Source organism: Onychostoma macrolepis, chromosome 06, assembly GCF_012432095.1.
Source record: "Onychostoma macrolepis isolate SWU-2019 chromosome 06, ASM1243209v1, whole genome shotgun sequence".
Lineage (NCBI taxonomy): Eukaryota > Metazoa > Chordata > Actinopteri > Cypriniformes > Cyprinidae > Onychostoma > Onychostoma macrolepis.
In genome coordinates, this window is record NC_081160.1 from 22,220,659 (window position 1) to 22,239,849 (window position 19,191).

Genomic DNA, 19,191 nt, shown 5'->3' on the forward strand with positions numbered 1-19,191 from the left:
CTTTTAAATGTGGTGTCTTCTCTGACAATTTTCTAATGTGCTTATGTTATGATTTTGTGTGTTTGTGTTCAGAGGATCAGTGTGCGTCGTCTCCTGATGTGGCAGATTTGTCTCCTGAGGGTCCTCAGCCTCCCCTCATCCTCCTCCAGCAGCTGCTGTCAGCATCCACTCAACCATCCCCCATCAAAGCCATATTCCACCGCCAGGAGTTGGAGGTCAGAGATCGTATTTGCACTTCCTTAACATTTTATTCTACCTATGGCAAATTTAATGGCTAACAATCCGGAACATTGACCCAAAAACTTGAATTATAGCTATAGCTGTAATTTTTGTTTTATTATAATATATGGTGTATACAAATATTTTATATAATAATTTGTATAATTTACATTTCCTTTCAAATGTTTGGGCTCAGTAAGATATTTTTTCCAGCAAGGACTCAATAAATTGATCAAAAGTGAAAGTAAAGATTTAAATCACAAAATCAATGCTCCGATCAGGATCAGGATTTTTGAGCCCGATCACGATTGCTGATCACAGAAAGCAGTATCTGCCGATCCGATCACCGATACCGAAAATGCCACTGAAAATGGTTTTTCAGCATTGTGATTATTTTTTTACACAGTACAGTAATACAATCTTTCATAGACGTGTTTAAACACAATAAATATAAGCAAAGCAACACATTATTCAATGCTTTTTACTTTTGATTCTAGATTTATATATTAAGTTGCTCAAGTGGCAAAACATTTACCCCCGGTTTCACAGACAAGGCTTAAGCCTAGTCCTAGACTAAAATGTAATTCTGAGATGTTTCAACTGAAAAAAACTTGCACTGACTTATCATAAAATATATCAGTGCCTTTGTTTTGTCTCAAGATGCACACCAGTAATGTTTTTCTTTCCTAAGCATGTTTATAAAAATTACTTGAATGTCCTAATTGAACTATGGCCTAATCCTGGCTTAGTCTAAGCCCTGTCCGTGAAACCGGGCCTTAAACTACTTTTCTTATGTTATCACAAACTTACCATTGACAGAAACAGTCAGCTCTACTGCCTTTCCTTTTGCATTTAAATCTTTATTACAAGCAATCCTGCGGTTCATAAAGAACTTTGTTTTTCTACCTCCACGAGTGCCATCTGTTATTGCCTTGTTTATCTAAAAGTGCTGTTTTCCTTTAAACCTAGCCAAAAAGCCCTATGTGTTGACTGTGAAACACAGTAGACTTTAATTATATACATTTATGATGTTATTACTACATTGTCGTGCCAATCCGTGTTCATATTTACTGCAAACAATGCGCTGTTACTTTAATTCAGCGCATGCAGTGGAAACAATCTCTGCTCTGCTGCAGACATTTGTAAGGTTGAAAATAGTCAAAGACTTCTGCTTTCCTGTCCCAAACCTATCTTGAGTAACAAAAGGGCCATTTGGCATTCCTAAAGGCACAGGGGGTGCAGATAGTGATCAAGGCCTGTAGGCCAACATGTCGCTCGTTCACACCTCCACCAGCGAGAGCGTCAAAGTGGCCGGAAGTCATTCATTTTCAATGTGAGCCGGCGGCGAGCTCCGGCGAGAATGGCGTGGCGCATCTTGGACGGCGTCGAGGAGAGTTGAAGTCAAGTCAACTTTATGGTAATGAGCTATGACGTGGTTGGGCGGCAACCAATCGGAATGTAGAAGTCCTCCGCTTGAGAGGAGTCCAGAGAACGCAGTCCTGTAAACTTTGGTTCCGACCACATTAGTTCCTAAGCATTTTCACGCTAGAATGCTTGTTTTTCAGCGGGAATGCAATTAATTTGCTCAAAACAACACTGATTTGACCAACTGCATTTAGGCTACACTTGTAGGCTGCACACAAATGAATGTTAATTAATTAAAGACCTAGACGTCTCCTGTAAACTGCATGTTGAAATTAGACTAGCACTTAACCATGAACGCAAAAAACACCACACAAATGGCTTTTATTGGTTTATTTTGTTAGCAAACATGTAACTATAATTGTTACGTTCTTTCCATTGATCACTTTCTTACTTTCACAATTAAAATATTTTATGAGGTTAACTTATACCCTACTTGTGGTCCGTCTGCACAAGATCAACATACTTGTTTCCTTTTCGGCTCCTTTAAATACAAGACCAAGCGTTCGATCATCAGAGTGTCAATGAATCTTTCTACAGCGTTGTTGGTAGGGCGGCCAGAGCGAATTTTGACGCTCTCGCCGACGGCGGTGTGAACGCACAGTGAGACAGTGCGCTGCATGTCGTGCCAAATCTCTCACAGCAGGCGCGTCTTCAGCTAGAGATCGGTTTGTGAGATCGGACTTTTTAGAGACATCCGATCAAACTTCCCCAAGTGATTATTTGCCGATAGTGATCGGTAACCGATCAATCGGAGCACCCCTATTTAAAATATATTAAAACAGATAACACTTATTTTAATTTGTACTAATATTTCACCGTCTTACTGTTTTTACTTTTCAACAAATAAATGCAATGTGGGTGAGCATAAAATACTTTATTTTAAATGCATAAAAAACAATCATGGTTTACTTAGTTATTATAATATATTTTTCATAATATATTATTTTTCTGTGGTAATCAACATTATGCCTCAGATGCTGTTGATTGTGAGCCTTTCAGTTACCAGCTCAGATGTTACATCACCCAGTTCTCTTTTTTTTCTTCTTTTTTTTTTCTCTCCCTGAATTTCAAATGACGTTGTGCCTGTGTGTGTGTGTGTGTGTGTGTTTAGGCAGCAGCTCTGGCGGTGTGTCAGTACCTAGCAGTTGAATCCACACACCCGTCCTCCCCCCTATTTGAGGACAGCAGCTCCAGCGAGGCCACCACACCGGTCACTGTGCAACATATGCGCCCGCCCAAGCAGAAGAAACACAAGACTTCACCTGTGCCCCCTGCTCCCATTGTCCTGCAGCTGATGGAGATGGGCTTTCAAAGGAAAAACATTGAATTTGCCCTTAAATCACTGGCTGGAACCACAGGCGCTTCTGGAGTGCCAGGTACTGCACCACTAGCTCAAGTTTATGAAATGTTAAATTGAATTCTGTCTGTACTACATGCTTGAGTACTCAATGTTCCTACCCTTAGAAGAAAGTACCATTGCTTACATGGTAACTTAGTAATGCCATGGTCATTTGGGCACCATTGTTTTCCATTTTTTACATGGAGCATTTTTGCTAGAAGCTGATTCATTATGTTTGGGTTTTAGGTGTAGAGGCATTAGTGGGCTGGTTGTTGGACCATCCAGATGTTCACATTACAGATCTGTCGGATGCAGATACTGTATCAGATGAATTCTCTGATGAAGAGGTGCTGAAGAGCTAGAGGAGCCTGAGCCAGCCTTCCCTGTGGTGCGTATAATTACACATACACACAATGATCCGTGACACACGAGGACGAGGTTCAGATTCACTTGTAATGTCATTTAAATGCGTAACAAACGCTCTTTCCCTTACATGTCAGCCTCCTGGGGTTGTGGTGACTGAGAGTCAAACGTTTAAAAAGAGGTCGGATTTTCAGAGCAACGATGATTATGCTGTATATGTGAGAGAGAACATTCAGGTGAGGAGCTATGCTTGTTTATTTATGGTTTTGGGTGTTAATGGATGAGATGAGCTGATAAGGTCTGTGTGTGCACAGGTGGGCATGATGGTACGGTGCTGCAGGACATATGAGGAGGTATATGAGGGAGACGTGGGGAAAGTGATCAAGCTGGACAGAGACGGCCTGCATGATCTGAATGTGCAGTGTGACTGGCAGCAGAAAGGAGGAACTTACTGGGTCCGTTACATCCACACTGAGCTGCTGGGTAAATCCTCTTTATGTTCTGCTCTTAAACACTTTATATGGACTGAAGTCCTAATTGTGTTTTGCCGTTACTTATATTGGTTTTGTGTTTATTTATTTATATACAGCATTTGTTTAAACTAAATAAATGTTATTCTCTATTATCCAGGATTTCCTCCCCAGAGTTCTCCGTCTCATATAAAGATAGGTGATAAAGTGCGAGTGAAGCCCTCGGTCACAACACCAAAGTACAAGTGGGGATCTGTCACTCACAGGAGTGTGGGTGTTGTCAAAGGTAACACGATTGTTTAAACGGGTTTAAACACATTTTTCACCTTAAAACTAACTGCTTGCCCTCATGTTTTCCAGTTTTTGTTGAGCTATACTTTTATGCAAATTGTTTTGCTGTATATCTTAAACCTGTAACACAGCGCATTCTCTTCAGGTAATAATGAAAACTGTTGTTGTTGGGTTTGATCCTACTGTGTAATTATTTAACGTTTGTGTCCAGCTTTCAGTGCCAACGGGAAAGATGTGATAGTGGACTTTCCTCAGCAGTCACACTGGACTGGGCTGCTATCAGAGATGGAACTTGTTCCCAGTGTACATCCTGGTGTCAGGTACATAGAGTACAAGTGAAAATCACCTCTTGACAACAAATAAATAAATGAACTAAATAAAATGATACTGTTTCTACACTTTCCTTAGGTGTGACGGATGTCAGATGTTCCCTATAAATGGCTCCAGGTTTAAGTGTCGGAGCTGTGATGACTTTGACTTTTGCGAGAGCTGCTTTAAGACCCGTAAACACAATCCTAGACATTCATTCGGACGAATAAATGAACCAGGTTTGGGAATATTATTCAATAGCTGCTTTGTCATTTAGCATTACAACAATATAACCTAATCATTTCCCTTTAGGTCAATCACCCACCTTCAGTGGGCGTTCAGGAAAGCAGCTAAAGAGGCATCACAACAGTCAGCGTGGCATGCTGATTGATGAGTGGTCCAGAGTGGTGAAGAACCTCAGCGTTTCATCCTCTGTTAACCAGGCGTCTCGGCTCATAGACTGTGGAGAGCAATGCTGGCAGTCCTCAGGCTCTCAGGGCAAGGTCAGTCCAATTATAGGCATACACTACTATTCAAACATTTGGGGTCAGTAATATTTTTTATTTGTGTGTACTTTTACTTTACTCATGCATTAAATTGATTAAAAGTGACATTTACAATGTTACAAAAATTATTTTTCAAATAAATGCTTTTTTAATCAAAGAATTCTGAAAGAAATGCATCACGGTTTCCACAAAAATATTAGGAAACGCAACTGTTTTCAACATTGATAATAAACACTTTTTTCTTGTGCGCTAAATTTTATGCACTTTTAATGCACTTCTTTTATTCACATGAATAATTTTTTTTTTTTTTTATGTATTAAATAGAAAACAGTTTGAATTTGAATTTTACTTTATATGTGAACAAATAAATGCAGCCTTGCAGAGCATATTTTTTTCATTAAAAAAACTTAAACTGACCCCAAAGTTTTCAATAGTACTGCATATTTGCTTGTTTACGTAGCAAAGATCAATTGGAAACACTTGATAGTAAGTTTAATTGAGAGGGAGGGAAAAATCTATGCTGTTTTGTTTTGTTGGTTTTCAATAGCACTGGATTAGGTTGGAGCTTTTCCCGGACATCCTGGTCCACAGACTGAAAATGATTGTAGATCCAGCTGACAGCAGCTACATGCCCTCACTGGTGGTGGTATCAGGTAAAGAACCATGAAGCCTTTCAGGTCATTCTTAGTGAAACCTTTTATGGGTGACCTGATCAACTATGTTTATTCTCCAGGTGGAAGCTCTCTCAACAATTTGATCGAATTGAAGGCCATCAACATCAATCCCACAGACACCGCTGTCTCTCTGCTCAGTGACTGCACAGAGGTTGGTTTGAATTTCCTCACAAGTATTAGAGAGAATGTTCTGCAGAGCTGTTTCTTTAGGAATGTTGAGCAGTCTTGTATTTTTGTGTTCAGTATCACAGGTACATCGAGATTGCCATAAAACAGTGCCGGAGTTCAGGGATTGACTGTAAGATCCACGGCTTGAGCATTGCGGGGCGTGTCCGCGCAGAGGATGAAGATCTGGCTACTGTGCCTTTCTTGGCATCTGACAATGAGGAAGAGGAGGATGAGAAGACAACAACTGGAAGGTGTGTGTTTTGGTGCGTTTGGTAAAGCAGAAAAAACATGAACTGATATGTTATTTAGTTTCTCTTTCTATCTCCTTTGCAGTCTGACTCGAAAGAGGTTGTCGGGGCTGGAGTCCGCTGCCACCATCAGAACCAAAGTCTTTGTCTGGGGTCTCAACGATAAGGACCAACTTGGTGGACTTAAGGGGTCTAAGGTCAGTAATGTGTAAAAACTAGTGCTGTCAATCGATTAAAAAAAAAATCAACTAATTAATTGCAAATTTTTTCTGAAATGAATCGCGATTAATCCCATCTAACAATAAAGTTTTTAAATATACTTTATATTGCAATAATTTCACATTCAATCTTCAAATTAATGTACAAACAACATTTTTTTTATATCTGTTTAATGGCATCTTTTTTATGACTGGAGGCTAGTATCACTGATACCAAGTAATACTGATTTCCCTAATATTTAACCATTGACTATAGCCATTAAACATTACATTATAATTAAGAGCTATCAATTTTAACATTTATTAGACTTTAAAAATAACTTCTAATTTAAGTGAACTTAAAACAATCTTCACATAAATCCATTATAATAAATGTTATATTTAACTAGGCTACATGTGCCCCTCAGCAGAAATATATAGAAATTGAATAAAGTTATCAAACACAAAATTCTAAACTAAATACAGATAAATACTTACAGCTATATAAAAGTTATTGATTTCCTCTTTTTTTTCTTTTATTCTTGATGAACAGACATCACAGCAGCTGGTTATTAGGTTGTTTTAGTTGCTATTTCTTTAAGAGCTGTCACTGCTGAACTTGACGTGGATCTGACACGCATCGTATTTTCTCTCAACTCTACCTTTTCTGACACATTTCAGTCTCTTCTAATGAGCTGACGAGTTGAATTGAGTGTGTTAGATGAGGGAGACGGTGCTGGGCTGCTCCAGGACAGTTTTGAAAACCATTTCAGAGACATGTTCTTAATGTAACTTATATATAACATATTACATGCACGCACAGTTTTAAGGCAGCTTTAATCGCCTTTTTGGTAACTTAATGCCTTAACTGACCACGACATCGCATGCACGTAGTTTATTTCGCGCTTTGATATGAATTGATACAGGCTACAGCGCGCGCCGGTTTTCGCACTTGTTTGACTCGCGCCTGATGCTGAAATGAAGCTGGAGCACGCGTCTGAAACGTCTCCGGATTGATGTGATTGTAAAGACATTCTGCGACTGAATAAATGCACTTCTTGTCAAGAAAAAACAGACAGAAACAGCAATTATGAGTGGGGTGGCTAGCCCTAGGCTCCGCTCCTGCGTTACCGGCGTTAAATAATTTTAATGCGTTAAACTGAAAAAATTAATCACCTGCGTTAACGTGCTAATTTTGACAGCACTAGTAAAAACACATTTAAATTATTCTTTTTTTTTAATATTATTCATTTAATATAAAATTATATTTTCTATAGAGGTGTTGATTATATGATAGCATAACTTTCATAGCTATAGCTGGCAATGAAAAATCTTAGTGTCTTGTTTTCTCTTTCAGATCAAAGTCCCATCATTCTCAGAGACCCTGTCTGCTCTGAATGTGGTGCAGGTGGCTGGAGGCTCTAAAAGTCTTTTTGCTGGTAAGTTGTTTTAAAAAAACAAAACAAAAGAAGTCCTTTATGCCTTTGCTGCTTAATGCCATGCTTTACATTGATTGATTGCACCACCAGTTAAGTGGTCTATGAAATTTCAGTTCCAACCCTGGGTGTATGATGCAAGGTGGTAAAAATCACTGTAACGCATGGCCTTGTGTATCATTTTGCTTTTTGCAAAATAGCAGCAACAGCAATGTGATACAAGATACCAGTGTGTCTTTCTAGTTGTTTTTTTTTATATCTAAAATAAATGTTTTATTAGTGTTGGATGCTTATTATTTTGCAGTTTGATACCAAAGTATTACATTATACTCTTAACCAAATGAATGATTGATTCTTTGTCTTTACAGTGACTGCTGAAGGTAAAGTATATGCTTGTGGAGAGGCCACTAATGGAAGACTTGGTTTAGGATTGTCCAGTGGAACCATCCCTATACCAAGACAGATATCTGCCCTCAGCAACTATGTGGTCAAGAAAGTTGCTGTACATTCAGGTATGCCCTTTTTCTGTTTCATGGAAAAGATCCTTTGTTGTCAGAACGTGTTGTTTTAAAGTGGGTAAACTGTTTGTGTTCAGGTGGTAGGCATGCCATGGCGTTGACTGTGGATGGAAAAGTATTTTCTTGGGGTGAAGGAGATGATGGCAAGCTTGGGCACTTCAGTCGAATGTAGGTCATTTATAAATCTTCCAGTAGGAATGTAGAATATGTGGAAGGTTTCTAGAGGGATCACAATTTTTTTTCCCCACCAGGAACTGTGATAAGCCACGGCTAATTGAGGCATTGAAAACCAAGCGCATACGAGATATTGCCTGCGGCAGCTCTCACAGTGCTGCCATCACCTCAAGTGGCGAACTGTACAGCTGGGGTCTGGGTGAATATGGCCGTCTGGGCCACGGAGACAACACTACTCAGCTCAGACCCAAACTGGTATTTGTTTTACTTGCAGTATATCATTAAACTCAGAGCTCTCTGTTCTAAACTGCAGGTTTACCATATATTTTTGCAGAGGAATCCCTATAAGGTGCAGGTGATGGACAACGGAATCTCATTTTATATCATATACTATTTTTAATATGTAATTGAAAATAAATTTTGGCAGAATATTTGAAGATTTAAGCCTTGCCCCATTTATGTACAGTGATGGCCAAAAATATCGGCACCCTTGGTAAATCTGATCAAAGAAGACTGTGAAAATGTATCTGCATTGTTAATCCTTTTGATCTTTTATTTTCAAAATTCACAGAAATATAACCTTTCTTTGGATAATAAGAATTTAAAATGGGGTGGAAATATCATTATGAAATAAATGTTTTTCTCTAATACACATTGGCCACAATTAACGGCACCCTTTTATTCAATACTTTTTGAAACCTCCATTTGCCAGTTTAACCTCATTGCCTGATGAGGTTAGAGAACACCTGACAAGAGATCAGAGATCATTCCTTCATCCAGAATCACTCCAGACCCTTTAGATTCCCAGCTCCATGTTGGTGCTTCTTCTCTTCAGTTCACCCCACTTTTTGTCTATAGGGTTCAGGTCAGAGGACTGGAATGGCCATAGCAGAAGCTTGGTTTTGTGCTCAGTGACCCATTTTTGTGTTGTTTTTGAGGTTTGTGTTTGGATTGGAAGATCCAAATATGGCCCATTATAAGATGTCTAACAGAGTCAGTCACTTTATTGATGTTTTATCTGTTGGTATTTGATAGAATCCATGATGCCATGTGTCTAAACAAGATGTCCAGGACCTCCAGCAGAAATATAGGCCCACAACATCAAAAATACAGCAGTATATTTCATTCTCATACACATGGGGTACTTTTTATCCCTGTGTTCACCAAACCCATCTTGAGTGTTTGCTGCTAAAAAGCTCATTTTTTTAGTTTAATCTGACCATAGAAGCCAGTTCCAGTCGTGTCTGATAACTGAATATGCTGGAGATTGTTTTTGGATGAGTGAGGAGAATTTTTCTTGAAACCCTCCAAAACAACATGTGGTGATGTAGGTGCTGTTTGACAATTTTTTTTTTAAGGTTTTCTGACCCTGAGACTCAACTACTTTCTGCAATTCTCCAGCTGTGGTCCCTGGAGAGTCTTTAGCCACTGAAACTCTCCTTCTCATCGTGCATTAGGACGATATAGACACACGTCCTCTTCCAGGCAGTTTCGTAACATTTTCTGTTGATTTGAAATTCTTAATTATTGCCCTGATGGTGGAAATGGGAATTTTCACTGCTCTAGCTCTTCTTTTTTTTAAAGCCACTTTTGCTGCACATCAGAAATATATTCTTTGTTTTTTCTCATTGTGATGGATGATTAAGGGAATTTGTGCTTTGTTTTCCCTCCTATTTATATTTCTGTGAAACAGGAAGCCATGGCTGGATAATTTCATGTTCATAATCACCCTGGAGTGCTCAAAATTATATATGAATATGAATGGGAATATACTTCAGGGATATTTTACTCATAAGAATTTCTAGGGGTGACAATAATTGTGTCCAACTTGTATTTGAGAAAAACATTTATTTCATAATGATATTTTCCCCCATTTTAAATTATTATTATCCAATGAAAGGTTAGATTTTTGTGAATTAAAAAAAAATAAAAGATCAAAACGATTAACAATGCAGATTAATTTTCACAGCCTTCTTTGATCATATTTACCAAGGGTGCCGATATTTTTGCCCATGAATACTATTTAGATAGTAGCTGCACTTGTATGCCTATTGATACAATAAAAAAGAAAATGTCAATTTACCAAGATGGCTGCAGAGTGGACTGACTAGCTTTAAACTTGCTTATTCTCATTGTGCAGTTTAAATTCAATGGATGCTGTGTGTATCCCTCATTGCACTAGATTAAACTTGTTTCTGTGTATGTTGCAGGTCAAGGTGCTTTTAGGCCATCGTGTTGTCCAGGTGGCTTGTGGAAGTCGAGATGCACAGACCCTTGCCCTTACAGATGAAGGTATCATCCTGCTTTTTGTTTTGTGGATTTAATGTAAGGTTCGTTTGTTGTGTTTTGTTTGCTTTGGTTTTGTTTGGTTTCATTTGATTCAGTTTTGTTTGGTTCAGTTTAGTTTGATTTAGTTGTTTTGCTTTTTCACCTGGTTTCGTTTAGTTCCATTTAGTTTTATTTAGTTTGTCTACGTTTAGTTTCATTTAGTTTTGTTTAGTTTGTCTTCATTTAGTTTTGATCAGTTCTGTCTGGTTCTGTTTGTTTTATTTTTGTTTGCCTTGGTTTGGTTTGATTTAGTTTTTTTGTTGTTGTTGTTTGGTTTGGTTTCGATTAGTTTCATTTGGTTTTGTTTTGTTTTTTTAGTTCCGTTTCGTTGTTGCAGGCATATGAATGTATGTTTTTTTTAGTTTTTTTTTTTTTTACATTTTTTATATGGTTTTTAGGACTGGTGTTCTCATGGGGAGATGGAGACTTTGGAAAGCTGGGCCGTGGTGGAAGCGAAGGCTGTAACATTCCTCAAAACATAGAGCGTCTGAATGGGCAGGGGGTGTGTCAGATTGAATGTGGAGCTCAATTTTCCCTTGCCCTCACTAAATCTGGAGTTGTCTGGACCTGGTATGAATATTAGAGTAGATTTGGATATTTTTTTTTTAGATGCATTACAGTACAATTCATGATTGAATTGTATAAAAAGTGAAGCGTTTTAACATGCTACTGTTGCATTGTGCAGGGGTAAGGGGGATTACTTCCGACTGGGTCATGGCACAGACGTTCACGTGCGCAAACCCCAGATGGTTGAAGGACTGAGGGGGAAGAAGATAGTTCATGTGGCCGTAGGGGCCCTGCACTGCCTTGCTGTCACAGAAACTGGACAGGTGCACTACAGGATTGTTTTTTTACATTTAGATGCTTGGTGGTATAGAGGAGTAGCATAACTACTACTTCCTCCTACTTTGTTTTGGTACATTAAACAGCTCATGGTGCATGGTAAACAAAACCCACCTTTTGTTGACAAGTTATTGACTTTAGTGCTGGTGTAAGATGAAGTGTTGTTTGGGTAGGTATACGCTTGGGGGGATAATGACCATGGGCAGCAGGGGAACGGCACAACCACAGTCAACAGAAAGCCTACGCTGGTGCAGGGTCTAGAAGGGCAGAAAATTACCCGTGTGGCCTGCGGCTCCTCTCACAGCGTGGCCTGGACCACCGTAGATGTCACCACACCCTCAGTCCACGAGCCTGTCCTCTTCCAGACTGCTAGAGACTCTCTGGGAGCCTCTTACCTTGGTAATTTCCACCCAATCTCCATTTATTTTCTGTTGTTGTATGCCTGTTGCTTAAAGTTAAAGTTTTGTGGGTGTTTCTTTATAGGTGTACCATCAGACAGTGACCCATCTTTACTAAGTAATAAGCTGAATGGCGTGAGCAGTGTGAAGCCCAACAGGCCATCTCTGGCAAAGATCCTGCTTTCTCTAGATGGTAATCTGGCCAAACAGCAGGCCCTGTCCCATGTGCTCTCTGCCCTGCAGATAATGTATGCCAGGTATGACCTTAATGCATATATTTAGGGTGTTAGAACTACTCTGCATTCCAGATTGATTGTTTTATACTCCATAAAATAAATTCTCTGGCATCACTTGTCACACAGGGATGCAGTGGTGGGAGCATTAATGCCTGCCTCTATGATTCCTCTGGAGTGTCCCTCCAGCTCTCCGGTGCCCCCTTCAGATTGTTCATCAGCATCCAGCCCTTGTGAGGCTGAGGGTCCAGCCCTGCCCTCAGAAATAGAGGAAAGAGTCAGTCCACACCCCTGGATGGACAGCAAACGAGGAGAGGTGAGGAGTGCTGGCTATGCATGACTGCCTTCACATTTGCTGTCCTTTTTTTTTTTTTTTTGGTGTTTGTTTGTTTTCAGTAGTCAATATTCTGCACCATTCGCCTCTTATTCAAATGTCCAAAACAACAGTACATGCTGTGCATTTACAAGCTCGTGCTGTCATATGGTATTGTGTGGTCTAGGTGACCACATCTGAGGATGCCACTACCCCTTCTTCAGCGGTGACCCCTTCCGCTGCCTCTGCTTCATCTCGGCCCTTTATCCCAGTCACAGATGACCCTGGTGCTGCCAGCATCATTGCTGAGACCATGACCAAAACCAAAGAGGTCAGTAACACATGCTTTCATGCAGTGGTTTAATAAAGTTAATAAAGATAAAAGATTGATTGATTTATTGATCAATTTATTTTATTAGTTTTATTTTTAATAATTTTTTTAATTATTGTAATTCACTTTTCTTTTTCTTTTTTTTTTGTTTATGGTGACATCAGCTTTTTGAATTTTTGTCTTAAATTAAAACACTTTTTTTAAACTTCTATAATGTAATTATGGATGCATGTCTCAATTTATGTTTGTGTGTTTCTTGTTTTGTTTACCATAAGGGTCTTACCAAGTTAGCGTTCATTTATGTATTTTTAATTTTTTGTTTAGAGAACACTGTTCATATAAATGCATGGTTCTTTGACTCTGCATTATAGAGGAAAAATAACAGAATGGCCCAAGTGAATTCTAGCCTGCCGGTCATAGAAATGTTCCTGTTAATCATACTTTGGAGATGTTTGTTCCTGATAATTAAAATAAAATGCATGCATTTTAAGTCTGTTTAAAAAGGATTACATTTGTATGTTGACTTTGATTCAATCCCTTGTATAAACTGAAGTGATATTTACAGTGGCACGGTTTGATTTATTGGAACAGGACTCTGAGAGCCAGAGTAAAGCAGTGGGCCTAGAGCCACAATATCTGGATGAGTTCACCAGTCTGCTGGTTCCCGATGACACACGTGTGTTGGTAGACCTGTTAAAACTGGCTGTGTCTCTGCGCTCGGGCGATAAAGGCAAGGAAGTGCTGTCTGCCGTGCTGTCTGGCATGGGTACAGCCTTCCCACAGGTAAAAACCAACCTCTTGACTAATTCACTGCATGTTTTTCTAACTAAAGTGGTATCATTTCATCTTTGAGATTTTTGTACTCGTATCTAAATGTGTTTGTTGGCACACAGGTGGCAGATATGCTGCTGGAGTTGTGTGTGACTGAGTTAGAGGACGTAGCCACTGACTCTCAAAGCGGACGGCTGTCATCGCAGCCTGTGGTGGTGGAGAGCAGTCACCCATACACTGATGACACTTCCACCAGCGGAACTGTGAAAATACCAGGTCACCTTGTGTTTTAGCAGCCATAACAACCTGATTGCTGGAGCTTGCCAAAGCATCGTTATTTTTATTTAAACAAATCCCTATACACTCCCTATCCATAGTTACTGTAGGAGTTTTGCACAAGCCACTCATATTTTCTTCAGAATGTATAAAAATCTATTATTTTATTGTTGATGGAAATCAACCAGTGCCATTTGTTTGATCAAAAATGCAGTAAAAACAGTAATATTTGTGAAATAATATTTTTCAAGATTTTCAGGACCAAACCAAAAGAACAGCATTTATTTGAAATGGATTTTTTCTAACATACTGTAAATGTTACTGTAAATCAAATGTTAACTTTTGATTAGTTTAACACATGCTTATTGAAAAGTATTCATTTTTCAAAACATTTTTGAACTGTAGTGCAGATGCTTTATGAAGCTCTGTGCTGTAAGAATTAGCAGATTTGAATACATTACAATTTTATCTTGCGTGTGGTTATTTTAGGTGCTGAAGGGTTGAGGGTGGAGTTTGATCGCCAGTGTTCAACAGAAAGGAGACATGACCCTCTTACCATCATGGACGGAGCCAATAGGATTGTGTCTGTTCGATCAGGTCACATTCTTTTTACTTTTTAACACTATTCAAAAAGTTGTTTGATCATTGGCCACATGACCTTACTTGTCCCCACCCCTTTAGGTCGTGAGTGGTCTGATTGGTCCAGTGAATTGAGGATTCAAGGAGATGAGCTGAAATGGAAGTTCACCAGTGATGGCTCTGTTAACGGCTGGGGCTGGCGCTTCACTGTCTATCCCATCATGCCTGCTGCTGGTACATCAGTTTAATATGAAATCACTTCATTGTACATACTTCATATGTAACATGATATTCTGAAGTGCTTGACCTTTTTATTGAATTACCTTCAGGTCCTAAAGACCTCCTGTCAGACCGTTGCATTCTGTCCTGCCCTTCGATGGATCTAGTAACATGTCTGCTAGACTTTCGCCTGAACTTTGCTTCAAACCGCAGCATTGTGCCAAGGTTGGCAGCCTCACTTGCTGCTTGTGCCCAGCTCAGTGCCTTGGGTAAGAGAAGAACCTTTGAAAGAATTATTATATTATATTATCGTATAGTATAATTTTAAAGGTGCCATAGAATGGAAAACTGTACCTTGGCATAGTTGAATAATAAGAGTTCTGTACATGGAAATGACATACCGTGAGCCTCAAACACCATTGTTTCCTCATGTAAATCTCATGAATAAAAAAGACCACTGAAAAATAGGCGAATCAGGATGATGGCGAATGATTTACAGATCCTGAGCACCAATGACAAGCATCTGATCTTGTAAAATGTATGGTAAGTACTGCCGCTCCATAGTGTAAGCAGAGTATGTGCGATCGCAAATCTCCAAAGTGAATGTGAAACTAAAAAGCGATCGTGCATTTGAAAGCAGTTTCAGTGCCCCGCATTCCCTGATGCCCGCATTTTATATACAGTATAATTACCCGATGATATAACTGCGAGAGAAAGTATTGAAATGTATATTTTCCTCCCTTGTGTCTCCTTCTTGTGAGCTGATGAAATGAGCTGCACTGTGAAACAGCCAATCAGAGCAGAGCTCAACATTATTATTCATGACCCTTCCAAATAAGTCAATAACAGACCATTTCATTCTAGGGAGAAATCCTAGGGTTGTAAATGCACATGTAAAACTGTTTGTGGAGAATGTTTGCCCTTTCCTAAGCCACATACCTTCTATGTAGATATAAGAGAACGATTTAAAATATTGTATCAATGCATTCTATAGCACCTTTCATTTTTATATGTGTATGTATAATTACCACAATTATGTTTTGTTTTATTATAATTAATACTAGTCCATGTTTTGGAGATATTGTTGATGTGAAATATTTAGATTTCTCTAAGTGTCTTGGGCTTTTAGCAAAAAAGCTTATTTAATACTTGAAATATTGAAATCTCAGATTTACTATTGAAATCGCAAATTGAAGGTTTTAGAATCAATATACTATTTTGTCTTTTGTCTCTGTGCTTGCTCAGCGGCTGGTCATCGTATGTGGGCCCTGCAGAGGCTACGCAAGCTCCTAACCACTGAATATGGCCAATCCATAAACATCAACCGCCTCTTAGGAGACAGTGAAGGAGAGGCTCGCTCTATGGTTAGACTATGTTCTATGTAATTAATTAATGTATTCATTTATTTATTATATAATTAACTTAACATGTATTGAATGTTGTGTAGAGTTTTACAGGAAGTGCACTAGCCGCTCTAGTGAAAGGACTTCCTGAGGCTTTACAGAGGCAGTATGAGTACGAGGAGCCCATAGTCAGAGGTGGCAAACAGCTGCTCCACAGTCCTTTCTTCAAGGTTTGTTTGTCTCCATAACAAATGGACATGGTAAGAATGCCATATGAGTTTTCCAAAAATATTTTTTTCTTGTCCTGTGTAGGTATTGGTGGCACTTGCATGTGATCTGGAGTTGGACACTCTTCCATGCTGTGCTGAGACACACAAATGGGCTTGGTTCCGCCGGTATTGTACTGCATCCAGAGTGTTAGTAGCTCTGGACAAGAGGACACCTTTGCCCCGCCCTTTCCTGGATGAGGTAGGGATTTCTAATATTGGTTGGAAATGAGAGAATCTCTTACTTAATAGAGAGCTATTTTATTTATGTTCTGTGAATTATTTTCATTTTTTCCACTAGGTGGCAAAGAAAATCCGTGAGCTCATGGCAGACCATGAGAACATGAACACACTCCATGAGAGTCATGACCTGTTTAAGAGGGAGCAGGATGAGCAGTTAGTTCAGTGGATGAACAGGTAAATCAACTAAACAAAGCTGAAACCAGTGTTGTTTAGCTAGTGAAACAAAACCAAAAATGACTTGGTGCTCTTTATGTATCATTTTAAATGGATGGAATTTTATTATAAACATTTTTTATATGTTTTCTGTTCACTAGACGGCCAGATGATTGGACGCTCTCAGCAGGCGGCAGTGGGACCATCTACGGCTGGGGGCACAATCACCGGGGTCAGTTAGGTGGTATTGAAGGAGCAAAAGTCAAGGTTCCCACACCAACAGAAGCTCTAGCCACATTGCGACCCGTTCAGCTGATCGGTGGAGAGCAGACCCTGTTCGCCGTAACCGCTGATGGGAAAGTAAGGCTTTTCACATTTTAAAAATGTTTAAAAATTCAAAGCCTGCAAAGGTTCCTTTAAAATCTTCAGTACAAATCTCATTTGTATTTTTTATTTTTTTTTCCTTCAATGCCCAGATGATACAGTTTTTTTATTAAGTACAGACCCATGTTGTATATTCAGCAGTCGTTCTAATATCTTTGTCAGCTGAATAATGTCCTTAGTAACTTGTCTTTGCTGTCCTCAGCTGTATGCTACAGGATATGGTGCCGGTGGTCGACTGGGAATAGGAGGCACAGAGTCCGTCTCCACTCCGACCCTGCTGGAGTCAATCCAGCATGTTTTCATCCGGAAGGTGGCTGTGAACTCTGGCGGGAAGCACTGCTTGGCTCTCTCCTCTGAAGGAGAATTGTACTCTTGGGGAGAGGCTGAAGATGGAAAACTGGGACATGGAAACAGAAGGTCAGCCCCATACTGTGGTTACTACTGTTGTCCTTTCACATGGGCACCTTTGGTTCATCTCATGTAGTGACCTTCTATATACTTAACTTTCAGTATTTAACAGTTTCCCATTTTCAGAGTAATGCTTACAGAAAAGTAAATTTTGGACATGATACCATCTTATTCTTTGGTGTCTTTGAGTACCATTGAAATTCTGAATACTGCACTATGGGATATGTCAGAATAGCATCATATTACCGCCTGATACCATGACTGGATCATACCACAGTACTTCATGTAATTACTTAAAGAAGCAAAAGTCATTACCCACTCCAATATGTGCGCTAGGCTATCACTGATTCGGTTTAGCAGCTTATACTAAGAGGTACAGTATGTGTGACTGGTAGTGCTGTCTTTTTCCCAGCCCATGTGACCGTCCACGCGTGATCGAGTCTCTCAGAGGGGTGGAAGTGGTGGACATTGCGGCCGGTGGGGCCCATAGCGCCTGCATTACAGCCAGTGGAGAGCTCTACACGTGGGGCAAAGGTCGTTATGGTCGCCTGGGTCATGGAGACAGTGAGGACCAGCTTAAACCAAAACTGGTGCGTTCATTACGTGTTATGCATATTTATCTGGCACGAACACAAAAAGATTGCAAATAGAAAATAACACACATTTACGTTATAGAACTATTTTTCTAAAACAAACCCATGGTACATGACATTGTTTAATGAAATGTGCATTACTAAATATCGTTAAGACTTTTGTAATATAATAATTGTTATATTATATCTTATAGAATTTTGTTACACTTGTATAACATTTTATGTTTCACTCTAAAATGGTGAATCAGAAATTGTTGTGCAAGTACAATCTGTCATTTATTTATATATATATATATATGGAAATTCATTGAAGATGGTGTGGGAACAACAATAATAATAATGATAATTTAATAATATTATATTTTAATATGATAAATAGTTTTTTATTAGTATTATAATAAACTAACCAAACAAAATTAGTCAGTGGTAGTTTTTTTTTTTTTTTTTTTTTTTTTTTAAACGGCTGCTAAGTTTGTTTTAGTTTGTATCATCTCTACTCTAACACTGTATATTCTGTGAATTGCCTGTGCATGTTTATAGGTGGAGGCACTGCAGGGTCACCGGGTGATAGACGTTGCATGTGGCAGTGGGGACGCCCAGACCCTGTGTCTGACTGATGATGACATGGTGTGGTCATGGGGAGATGGAGACTATGGCAAACTGGGCCGAGGAGGAAGTGATGGATGTAAAGTGCCTATGAAGGTAGGACTGCTGCTGTAGTTACTTAAGCTTCAAAGGCTTTCTTGTTAGTGATTCCTGTATGAATCTTCATATATCATTCTCTCTTTCTCTGCTTAGATTGACTCATTAACTGGATTGGGTGTTGTGAAAGTGGAATGTGGCTCTCAGTTCTCTGTGGCTCTCACCAAGTCTGGAGCAGTTTACACATGGTAATCAATCCCACTATGCAGTGATATTTTATTTAGTGAGAACATATGTAGAGATTTTATGTTTGTGTTTATTTTAGGGGGAAAGGCGACTACCACAGACTGGGACATGGCTCGGATGATCATGTTCGCAGACCCCGGCAGGTCCAGGGTTTGCAAGGCAAGAAGGTCATAGCCATAGCAACTGGTTCTCTTCACTGTGTATGCTGCACAGAGGATGGTAGGTCATCTTGTAGCATGTTTGTATAAAATAGATATCAGGTTTTCTCGTGTCTGGCATAGTCTA

The 19,191-nt window shown here is 39.3% G+C and overlaps 1 protein-coding gene across 1 annotated transcript in view; it reads left to right on the top strand.

The window, feature by feature from the left end:
• The window catches only part of herc2 (HECT and RLD domain containing E3 ubiquitin protein ligase 2), a 58,387-nt gene that overhangs the window by 29,700 nt on the left and 9,496 nt on the right, over positions 1-19,191 (top strand). Inside the window, 40 exon segments of the mRNA XM_058778193.1 lie at positions 73-215; positions 2,756-3,020; positions 3,230-3,331; positions 3,334-3,371; positions 3,484-3,582; positions 3,661-3,829; positions 3,977-4,102; positions 4,319-4,427; positions 4,516-4,655; positions 4,729-4,919; positions 5,470-5,575; positions 5,656-5,747; positions 5,840-6,015; positions 6,098-6,209; positions 7,567-7,648; positions 8,014-8,157; positions 8,241-8,331; positions 8,415-8,592; positions 10,548-10,629; positions 11,064-11,235; positions 11,351-11,495; positions 11,682-11,907; positions 11,992-12,163; positions 12,269-12,455; positions 12,640-12,783; positions 13,375-13,566; positions 13,677-13,830; positions 14,320-14,427; positions 14,512-14,643; positions 14,739-14,897; positions 15,874-15,992; positions 16,076-16,201; positions 16,284-16,439; positions 16,539-16,654; positions 16,795-16,993; positions 17,220-17,434; positions 17,838-18,015; positions 18,559-18,720; positions 18,817-18,908; positions 18,986-19,125. Of these exon segments, the coding sequence (XP_058634176.1) occupies positions 73-215; positions 2,756-3,020; positions 3,230-3,331; positions 3,334-3,371; positions 3,484-3,582; positions 3,661-3,829; positions 3,977-4,102; positions 4,319-4,427; positions 4,516-4,655; positions 4,729-4,919; positions 5,470-5,575; positions 5,656-5,747; positions 5,840-6,015; positions 6,098-6,209; positions 7,567-7,648; positions 8,014-8,157; positions 8,241-8,331; positions 8,415-8,592; positions 10,548-10,629; positions 11,064-11,235; positions 11,351-11,495; positions 11,682-11,907; positions 11,992-12,163; positions 12,269-12,455; positions 12,640-12,783; positions 13,375-13,566; positions 13,677-13,830; positions 14,320-14,427; positions 14,512-14,643; positions 14,739-14,897; positions 15,874-15,992; positions 16,076-16,201; positions 16,284-16,439; positions 16,539-16,654; positions 16,795-16,993; positions 17,220-17,434; positions 17,838-18,015; positions 18,559-18,720; positions 18,817-18,908; positions 18,986-19,125 (5,739 nt within the window).